Source organism: Hakea prostrata, chromosome 5, assembly GCF_041222555.1.
Source record: "Hakea prostrata isolate BN-2017 chromosome 5, UWA_Hpros_2, whole genome shotgun sequence".
Classification (NCBI taxonomy): Eukaryota; Viridiplantae; Streptophyta; class Magnoliopsida; order Proteales; family Proteaceae; genus Hakea; species Hakea prostrata.
In genome coordinates this window covers 7,853,842-7,864,993 of record NC_142604.1, presented here as the reverse complement: position 1 = coordinate 7,864,993, position 11,152 = coordinate 7,853,842, and the positions used below count along the sequence as shown (strand labels likewise).

The following is an 11,152-nucleotide window of genomic DNA, read 5'->3' as shown; positions in this document are numbered from 1 at the left end:
CAATAAGTCTTTTCTCAACTAAATGTGATTAATAATTTATCCATTTGTGGGTATTTTGGTTCATTGACCATTTAAATTTGTAAAGATAATGATATAAAGTTGAAAGGTAGCAATGAGTAACTTGATCTTCTGAAAAAAGTCAATTACGATAGTTTGAAATATTTTCCACTTGAGTGGCACTCAAGAATTTATGCCGACTTAAGTGGATGCCATGAAAAATACTCTACAATTAAACTATTGACTAAAAAAATCTCGGATTTGTAGTTTTGGAGAGGTTTTACCTTAGAAAAAATAGATAAAAATTGACAACTTATATATATAGAGCACGCAACCACAACAAGTGGTTCATTTATATTTTATTTTAATTTAAAATTTGTGCACACATAAGCTCAAATTTATCCATTAAAGATGACGGGTCAGTTCCGGCAACTCTGTTTTGGAGAAAGGGAGCTTTGATTAAATAAAAAAAAATTACATTCTGAATAATTTATTACCGTTAGCATCATCTTAAACAAAAGCAGAAAAAGCTAACGGAAGAGCATCTGCAGATAGATGGATTTTTTGAGAAGTATTAAGGAAATCTTGCAGGAAGTTTCACACAAACATTAATCTCCCAGAACATGATGAACAAAATTACATATAAAAAAATCAGGCACTTAGCTTCCTAATCTCCATGATCAAATCAATAACCCTTCAATATGTAGAAAAATGTCATTGAATAAATTGGATGGCCACCATGGAATTGGATCGAATTTCAATAATCGTCTGACCCATTTCACGAGTAGTTTTCATGCCATGCTTGATTGCATATAATTCCAATCGAGTAATATGTTTTTCATTACTACCATCTGCCCAAGCAAAAATAACCTTACCATAATGAGTTCGGACAATAACTCTTAAAGCTACGGGTTGCATTTAGCCATTACAATAAATGGATAATTATTAGTAATTTAATAGATGGGTTGGCATTCTTATTGTATACATGTATGTTGATTTAATCTTTATTTATTTTGTTTTCATATGAAGATATTTAGGTCAGTTTAGGTACATATCAATTAGCTTCAAGCACATCCACATCAAATTAGGAACATTTCACAAAAATTTGGAAAATCCACACTCTCCAAAATTATAATATTTATATGGAGAGCAGCAACCCATGTGGCACTCCACCAAATAAAATAATATTTGACAGAAATAGATCCAAAACACTCTTATGTGTATTATGCATGTTGAAATCATAATACATTTTTATTTTATCCGGCCAACTTGCCCACTACTTGATTATATCTTTAAGGGAGGAAATGTTATCTGCAAGGATCGAACCCACGACTTCTCCATGGGACCCATTAAATTTTTATATTTATTTTTTAAATATTTACAAGTGACCCCAGATAGTGTGATTGAAAATGGTCAACCCTCCCCTCGTGGGACTAGAATCCAACAATACATTTGAAGATTAGTACTACAAATGATATATTTATTAATATTCAGTTTCAGATTGTTTTTTTTTTGGTAAATTATAATTTATTCAAAATGAGAACGGTTACACAAGCCAAGCTCCAGGGACAACACGTCCCGGAGCCAGGGAGAGTTCACAGGCCAACAAAACCTATTACCAGAAGAAAGACTACGACGGGCTAAAGCATCCGCTGCCAAGCTTCAGATTGGTTGACATGAAAAGTATTACAATATTGCCTTTATATTGCATTTGCCTTCAAACGTCGCTACTTGCTAGGTTGAGTTAAGTGGGTCCCAAGCACATATGGAGGCTATTCAAACACGTGTTAGGAAAATCTATATTTTTTTTCCCACTAATAAATGTCGAGTAATTCTATTCCTTTTAAAATGCAATAATGAAATAAACGCGAGAAGCGTGGAAAACATGGACAGGAAACAAAGACATTGGTTATCGTCACATTTATTACTATTTTTTTCTTTTTCGGTAGGATTTTACCTTTCACTAAAACCATTAGAGAAAGTGAAAAATAAAAAAAAAACAAAACCATTGGAGAAAGCACACCTCATGGCGTGGGGACCACTTGGGAGTGCTTTGGATAGAGTCCGGATCAGCTCCCCGACGAGGAGCACAAAGTGCTCCCCCGACGGTTTCTGACCACACAAAGCAGTGGGGCCCACGGTGAAAACATTTTTTGAAAAAACACAAAAAAAAAAAAAAAAATTACCCGTGGGCCCCACGTTTTGTGTGGTCAGGAACCCGTTGGGGAGCACTCTGTGCTACCCCGACGGGGTGAGGATCCAGATTCCTTTGGATAATTCACATTGTAAACATTGTCTAGAATGTTTTGACCAATCAGATATATTATGGTTTACATACTGTCACAATTTGGCATTGTTTTAAGGACTTTTATACCCTCGTATGTTTTATGTTTTTTTTGTTGTTAAATCTCCTATATTTTTGTTTTGGTAATTTGAACTTTTGATAAAATTTAATGAGGGTTGGTAGAGTGGTAAGTTCCATACTTTCCACTAGAGAGGTCATGGGTTCAACTCTTGTGGACGACAAAGCTCTCCCTCTGAATCGAGGTGCGCTCAAGCAGGTCTGATTAAACTTCAGATACTGTTTTATATATAGAAGTAGTAGTGTTATTATTAGAGATTACACTGGTTTTCCTTCCTACGGGAGCCTTTTCTTCTTGTCTCGCTTGTTAATTCTCTATTGGTTGAGGCATTGGCTATTAACTATTGTCTTCTTCATATGGGCAAAATGGTATTAAAAAAAAATCCTTGTTCAAACCTACCACAGAAAATAGAGTATATTAAAAAGGAAAAAACCATGGTATATAGAGAAGTTCAATATATTACCTCTTTTATTAAATACATCCAAAAACCATAACCAAGTATTCAAAAAAATCTCAAATCTGGTTACCCACAATTATTCCCTAAAGGGCATATAATAGAATAGACTTACTGCTCCATTATTTCATAGAAAAATAGTAATAATTTGGACTCAATCAACTAAGACACAAACAACTTGACTCAAGCCACAACTAAATTGAATTCCAACAGGGAGCAGTAAGTCTATAGTCAAGTTTCCCTCCGGAGCTACATGCTATTTCATATATTATTCAGCTTCAAAAGTCTTTTGAATTTTTGTCAGTTCTATTAATTGATTTTTTCAATTGAGTTATCAATTGTTTAACCTTAACCTATAAAATGGATAGCTGCGAAAGTCGCCTTCAAAATTCACATCTATGTTTGTTTAAGGTATTTGAATTCGAATTTTTTTTTAGCCATAAAATTTTCATATCCATCTAATAAACAATGCCGGTGATGCGACTATTTGATTGATGCCCTCAGTCAACTCAAAGGGCAGAGGCCTATGGTGTCCCCTCCAGTCAAGAATTAGGGCTTTACAATCACTAGCTAATATGTTTTTCGGGGCGTTCAAGCAAACGACGGTCCGAGACCCAGCAAGCGGAGATTGTGCGCGACAATCATCTGCACCAATTCTTTGACCGAGAATGGAAAGGTTTCTCTTACGCGGGTACTGACCATCCAATAAACAATTGAATTTTGATTCAGATAATTGCATATCAGATTGGATCGAATAATATCTAGTTAAAATTTTATCATTTAATTTTAAATGTGTCTCACTAAGTGACATTATGAGTCTCACTAAAGTTAAATCCATTAACCTCATTTAATAATATTATAAACCCCATCCATATCATAGCCAATTGGTTAAATTATAGAAAAATCATTAGATTAAATATATATATATATATATATATATATATATATATATATATATATATATATATATATATATATATATATTTTTTTCTTTCTAAAAAGGACTGATTATATCAGATCCGGTAATAGTAGATTTCCATCCATTTACACGTCGACTTTGGCCTATCACTAATCTTTGGCTTGTCAACATTTGTAAATCAGTATCACTAATCGGCTTCACAATTGGAAATTTAAACGTAAATTTTGGTAATTTATGTGGAAGAAAGAAAAATTGAAGAAAAATCCAAAGTACGTGGAACACGCAACAGACATTTGGACAGCTCCAGTGGTTGTGGTTACTACAGTCAATTGCTTCGACTTTGTCTGGATTATAAAAGCTCTTCAAATATGTGAATTACAGAGAGAGAGAGAGAGAAACACACACCTATTTTCATTAACCAGTCATCAATCATGGCGATTTCTCTGCAACTCTGCCGTTTTTCAATTCGTACGGACAAATTCCCGGAAAATGGAGCCATTTTCCCAAGTTTCAGATGTAGGAAACCGTTCTCGGTTCGTTGTGGAGGTGAATCTTCAGCAACTGGAGCAGCCGTGGAGTCGGATTTTGATGCGAAGGTTTTCCGGAAGAACCTGACGAGGAGCAAGAATTACAACCGCAAGGGTTTCGGCCACAAGGAAGAAACCCTCGAGCTCATGAACCGGGAATATACCAGTAAGTACTTTTACTCACTGCTTCGGTTACTGATCCAACTAGGTGAATTTGAAACTCCTCTTTCTTCGTTCTCTGCTTCTTTTCTAGCAAAAGCTGATGTGGGTTTTCGAAATTTGTGAAAATTCGCTTAGTTTGACTTTGTCTACTGATTTCTGTGCCCCATTTCTTTCCGGTTTGATAAGAGTAAGGAACGTAATCATGGGCTAGATGAAATGAATCCATGACTTTCTTCATAAAGAACCAAAAGTTATTTTTTTCCCCTCAAACATGATTGACTGGAGTTTGTGGAATTTAATTTGTCTTTATCTGATGGAAAAATTCAGGTGATGTGATTAAAAAGCTTAAGGAGAACGGCAATGAATACACATGGGGTAATGTTACTGTCAAGCTCGCTGAATCATATGGGTTTTGCTGGGGTGTTGAAAGGGCTGTCCAGATTGCTTATGAAGCTAGGAAGCAATTTCCTGAGGAGAAGATCTGGATTACGAATGAGATTATTCACAATCCAACTGTGAATAAGGTTGGTTCAAGTCTGTTTTCCTGCTCTGTTCATGATTCGTATTTACTTCTAGTCCCGGTTCACTTTTTCAATGGATATCTTAAACTTGGATTAAGTTTCAAGTACAGAGATATTAGCGTTCCTACTTCGGTTATTCATTTCTACTCATTGTTTTGTGCGTCTTGAATTATAGTATCTGTTTCAAAGTTTGCCGCACTCTGACATTTTTTCTGGTGTCCTGAAAATGATTTTTTTTGGTGAGGTATGTGATGGTTGGGCGATCCTGGAGCTTGGGCTGTGGGGGCGAAGCCCCCATTGCCATGGTAAAGTACACCCAACTTGGAGTTAGTATATATGCTTCTTATCTTGTTGTACGAAAAAAGAAGTGAAATTTGGGGTTTCCCCTGGAAAGGGTTCTGTTACCCACCTTTGGCGTTCTTGAGAGATCTCTGTTCTATTTTCTTCCATTGCACAGTGAATCATCTTGAGCTCTGCCCAAGGATGTAGCGCATAATAGTGGTGATTGAACCTTGCTAAGTCTGTATGATATTGTTTTAAAGACTCTGGAGAAGTTGATGCAAAGAAAGGTCCAAACTAGGTCATTTGAGATGAACAATTTTGGAGGCGGATATAGTTAGGGTGTTACTACCAGGGTCTACCAGATTGGTTTGCATTTATTATAACCCCAGGATTGATTGCAGAGTGGGAAGCAATCACCACCATTTACTGTATAATCAAGCAAATGTCTTGCATATTGTATTTGTTATTGTAGTTTTAAATTGTGGATTTATTTCTTTTTACCCCCTGTTTTGCCTCTCTCTCACCTGCACACACACACACACAAAATAAATTATTTAGTAGAAGGATGTGAATTAGACCTAAAGTTTCTGAATCATGTCCCTAGTATTATCCTCTTTAAGATAAGACAATGCTCCATGGAAGTTTACAAGTTACAGTGTTTTATTTTCTGATTTATTTGAGATGCATTAAATTCTTATTTAAGGGGCACCTGAGGGTTCCTTGATTGAAGTTCCAATGATGCGAGAGTCTTGCCTGAGATCAAACCAGGGGCATGTCGAAACATTTTCTTATCTCATTTGGTAAAAATTATACCAGTTTTAGCATTGGAATTATGGGTAGCCTAGACTGGAGTTGCTGGTAGAGGAGGCGGGGTTTCCTTTTTTATTTTTATTTATTTATTATTATTTTTTATGATATTATCTTGTTTATAAGCAACAGGACTGAATGTAAATACAGGTTTGCTTCCAGAAGTTGTTCATTGACAAGTTCATGATCCTTCATTTTTGGTAGTTCTGTTTCTTCTTATGTTTCAATTTGAATCATCTTTATTTTGTTCTAGTTGCAGATCAAGTATTTATGTTTCTATTTTTATGGACATGATAGATGTCTTTGCATGGTTGTCCTATTTGATAACAATGAAAATGAAGGAAGAATGCATGAAATGCTCACATCACTTTGCTTTAGTGTTTTTTTTTCTTCTTCTTTCTTGGAATTGTCTAGTCTATTTTTGTATTCATGAGTCTTAGTAAATATTTTCATTTTATTGCTGCAGCGGTTAGAGGAAATGCAAGTCCAGGATATTCCACGTGAGGATGGGAATAAGCAGTTTGGTGTTGTTGATAAAGGTGACGTCGTGATTTTACCTGCTTTTGGAGCTGCAGTGGATGAGATGATGACTTTGAGTGAAAAAAATGTGCAAATAGTTGACACAACTTGCCCGTGGGTGTCTAAGGTATTCTTCCAAGAATTGTACCTGTGGCCTTCAATTTCTTGGAGTTTCATATAAATCCTCATGTTCTGCATTCCGTTGATGTTTTCATGTTTAAATTTTTTATGTAAAAGGTCTGGAATACTGTTGAGAAGCATAAGAAGGGTGAGTACACCTCAATTATTCATGGTAAATATTCACATGAGGAGACTGTTGCAACTGCATCTTTTGCGGGAAAATATGTTATTGTGAAGAACATGGCAGAGGTATAAACATGTTGCTTGCCTCATTTTTCTGTTTATCCTGTTTTAATTATCTCAATAGTATAGTGCTTGTTTTTAGCATGGAAGATTTTAACAAATTTGTAGTATCAATGAAACCAGGCAACTTATGTATGTGATTACATCCTTGGGGGTCAACTTGATGGGTCCAGCTCAACGAAAGAGGCGTTTTTGGAGGTATATTAGCTGTTGTTTATTTTTCTGAATTTATCCACATTCTTCAAAACCTATGGTTTAAGCTAACTGTAATGTCTTTGCAGAAATTCAAGTTTGCAGTTTCCGAAGGATTTGATCCAGATGCTGATCTTGTAAAACTAGGCATTGCAAACCAAACAACTATGCTTAAAGGAGAAACAGAAGAAATCGGTCAGTGCTCCTAATCTTCGTTACTCTTTTAAATTAAATTATTACTTGTTATATTTAGATTCTAAATTTGTTTGATTTGCTAGGTAAATTGGTTGAAAGGACTATGATGCAGAAGTATGGAGTACAAAATGTCAATGAGCACTTTATTAGCTTCAATACGATTTGTGATGCTACTCAGGTACTTTTCTCTCCCAATGCTCTAGTTTTGGCCATTTCATTTATCATCGCAAGGACTACGTGTTGATGTAGCTAAATTTGGCAGCAGCCATTTCATTTATCATGGCAAGGACTCCTTGTTGATGTAGCTAAATTTGACAGCAGCCATTTCATAGTTCATGCCATGCCTTTATTGTATAGTAGGCAAGGCAGCTTGGCAACCAAAGCATTCATGGATGCCTAGGCATGCAGTATGTGAATAGTATTATACCAGTGATAGTTTTATCTAATAATGCTCATGCACCAAGTAGAAACCATATCAATGCAATGCAGTACGATGAAATAATGCTAGTGCTGATCTAATATGGAAAATCAATATGAGGATATAATATATGCATCTTCATTGAAAACAAAGCAATAAGTACAAGTTACTGTAAGCTTGTGAAGTGTCAACAAGACATGTTGTCATGATATGCTTAGGCAGTGCACCACCTTGAAAAATATGGCTTGTTGTGTCATAGTTGAATTTCACAACTGAAATTTGTATATTAATTCAAGTCCAACCTTTTTATGGGTCAATGTGATTTTATTCTTATATTTTAAGGCTTATAATACTGTAAGAAAACTTTGGCATGCCATATGGGAAGTGGAAACAAATGTGTAATAAGATGGCACTAGAGTGGACAAGCACTGTATTGTTTTGAAGACACTGTAATGCAGTAATAATTTGATTCAGTATGTTGTTGACAATTTGACATAATGGGATGTAGTAAAGATTCTTACCAACTAAGAGAAGTGTAATAAAGGTGGCACCAAAAGGGAGCAAGCCTTGGTATTCTGACGATTGCAACATGTTGTTTGTGGGTTCGAAACTTAGAATAGTCTCTCTCTGAAACAGGGGACATGGCTCCATTTGCTCCTCTAGACCCTTCTGTAATGAGACCCTCATGTACTGGGACTCCTTTTAATGAAGTTGGCACCGAACTGTGATGAGTGCAAGAATAAACTAATCTCGATGACACTTGCGATTTGCTATTTTTTGGGGCCGTATTTTTTAAAATTGATTTTTGTTACTTTCGTTGGTCTTGTATCCCCCCTTTTTTAAGCCAAAAAAGGGGTCTTCTCTTATTTTAAGGGGAAAAATGTTCATGTGTACTTTCGAGTGCCATGCATTCTCTGGAATATTTAATCTGTGTTTACTTGTGTACTGATGGACCAGACTGAAACTTCTTAAGTCAAGGAATATGTAGGTTGGATGACCTGACCTGGTTGGAAGTTTGGACTTCCGTGTCATTACCGCATATCCTTTGCCCTATTACTTGCTTGGTTATGGTACTGAGGCACACTAGAAAAATCCTGGTGCCTGGAACAGTCAAAAGCACAAAAATTTCCTTCATCCAACTTCTGTTCCTTCCTCCATGCCACCATCCCCCCCGCTCTCCCCGAAAAAGAAAAAAGAAAAAAATAGAAAGAAAGAAAGAAAGAGAAAAGAAAAAAGAAAAAAGAAAAAAGTAAAGAAAGAAGTAAAAACACCCATACACAACACACACACACACAAAATAAACAAAACAAAAACCAAGAAATAGGATTAAAGCTTATTTGCATTTTTGTTTTCAAATAATTCCAGGAACGGCAGGATGCAATGTATAAGCTCGTGGATGAACAGCTTGATCTCATGTTAGTAGTTGGCGGATGGAACTCGAGCAACACTTCCCACCTACAAGAGATAGCAGAGGAACGTGGAATTCCATCTTACTGGGTTGACACTGAACAGAGAATAGGACCAGGAAACAAGATATTGCACAAGTTGAATGTAAGGCAGATCAACATTCAAGTGCTCAGCTGTTATTTACAGTTTCAGTTATTAATTTTTGAGTTAGTCATTTACTTACTTTAAAGTTATTTTTAACAGCACGGAGAGGTGGTTGAGAAAGATAACTGGCTACCAGAGGGTCCCATCACTGTAGGTGTAACGTCAGGTGCTTCCACCCCAGATAAGGTAATCTTTTAAAGAAAGTGTATGTTCTTTAGACAATTTCATTTTTGAGCCTAGGGCTATATGGACCTTGAATGTGGATTCTCCCTATGTAAATCTCTATAAGTTGGAACATTTGTTTTCTTTGACTTTGCTGGTCTAGGTCAGGGCAACAAGTTATCCATTCTGCATCTTACCTAAAAAAGGTTATAAAATGTGCACTTCCTTGTAGCATTTTCAATAGGGTGTAATCCCTATGTGAATGGGTATTATTTATGGTGGTTAATAGCTACCGAATTAGTAAAGTTTAGGATTTGTTCCCTGAAGCATTTGGACATTCCTGATGTTGCTAGCTCAATGTGAATAGCCATTTATGTAGGGACTATCTGCAAAAGTCATTATTCCATTGTATTAACAGTTGATTATGGATTCAGCCTAATGTGTCGAGAGTCGAGATCTGCTTCACTTAACCTCAACATCTAGCCAATGTCTTGCTGCCAAATGTTGTTTCCTCCCTATCCTTGTTCTATCTGTTTGTGTGTGACCTAACCAACTGTATCTTTGAATCTTTGGTTTTTACCAGGTGGTTGAGGATGTTCTTGTCAAGGTCTTCGACATCAAACGTGAAGAGGTTTTGCAGTTGGTGTAATTCTGAGCTGCATGGAAACACCAAAGAATGGAGTGTCTGATAAGTATCACCATGGATGTGTATATTCCCCATGACTATGGGGACCTTATAATTTACATTATACTGCAACAAGTAGGATCTTTATTTTCAGTTAAAAGAGATAGAAAGATGGATGTCTTTTAATTTGAGTGCATATGTTTTTTTTAAATTAATCAATGGCCTAGGGATACTGGGATGACCTAACACTGGAATGAGGTTAATTTACTGGAAAAAAAACAAAGATCATTTGAGGGTTGAAAGCAAGGAAAACATACAACTGTTTCCTAGCTTTCTGATTAGTGATAATTACTTAATCTAACCATATATAGCCAGAAAATCATCATCAAAATGCATAAGTGATTGAAAAACTATACCTGTTGACTACATTTTTGGGGTAATTTTTATGTATGATTTAAATATACCACCAGGTAGGGTTAAATTTATTATTTTTTTGTTTTTCTTTTTAGATAAATAACCAAAGGTTTTGGTCATTGCCTATTGAGCAAACCTTTTTTTCTTCTTTCTAAATAATATGAATACATGCTCTTTAAAGTTATTGCTAAAAGTTCATGGTAAATTATGGGATCCCCCCCCCCCCCCTTTTTCCCTATTCTTTTAAATAAAAATAAGGTTTAGAACAGATACCAAACACACCTAAAGATAAAAATTTATGAAAAATTGATAATGAAAATTGATATAAAAAGTTTAAGAATGGTGAATTCGGTGCTAATTAAAGGTTCCTACAACCAACGAGGGTTGGTCCAAGTGGTAATCAATTTGGTTCGTTTAAGCAAGGTTCCGGTATCGAATCCTTGTGGATGCAAAAAATTTCCACTGGGAGATTCACCCACTTAGCTAGGTGTGCGACGCGGGTCGAACCAGGGGCGGAACCAGGATTCAATATTGGGGGGGGCCGAAAAATGGAAGTCCAGATTGGGAAAGCACCAATGGTTTTTCGCTACACATATTGTATGGGTCCTTAAGACCCATTAAGGGTCCCACGTATGAATTATTTTATTATATTAAGGAATAAACTCACATATATTTTGTGGG

General features: G+C 35.9%; 1 protein-coding gene across 1 annotated transcript; it reads left to right on the top strand.

Annotated features, from left to right (window-relative positions):
- Window positions 1-4,025: 4,025 nt before the first annotated feature.
- Window positions 4,026-10,254, top strand: LOC149014812 (4-hydroxy-3-methylbut-2-enyl diphosphate reductase, chloroplastic-like). Its single transcript, XM_089155824.1, has 10 exons — window positions 4,026-4,426; window positions 4,750-4,946; window positions 6,499-6,678; window positions 6,789-6,920; window positions 7,038-7,112; window positions 7,196-7,301; window positions 7,385-7,479; window positions 9,085-9,270; window positions 9,370-9,456; window positions 10,016-10,254. Exons 1-10 carry the CDS (start codon window positions 4,165-4,167, stop codon window positions 10,079-10,081), a joined length of 1,386 nt encoding a protein of 461 aa, XP_089011950.1. The 5' UTR covers window positions 4,026-4,164; the 3' UTR covers window positions 10,082-10,254.
- Window positions 10,255-11,152: the final 898 nt, after the last annotated feature.

What these genes read in the sequence shown, in the direction of transcription:
- LOC149014812 (XM_089155824.1), top strand. Translation starts at nt 4,165, where the DNA reads ATGGCGATTTCTCTGCAACTCTGCCGTTTTTCAATTCGTACGGACAAA. An exon ending in CGAAAGAGGCGTTTTTGGAG is followed by an intron (nt 7,113 to 7,195) that starts GTATATTAGCTG and finishes ATGTCTTTGCAG; the next exon opens with AAATTCAAGTTTGCAGTTTC. An exon ending in GTGCTTCCACCCCAGATAAG is followed by an intron (nt 9,457 to 10,015) that starts GTAATCTTTTAA and finishes GGTTTTTACCAG; the next exon opens with GTGGTTGAGGATGTTCTTGT.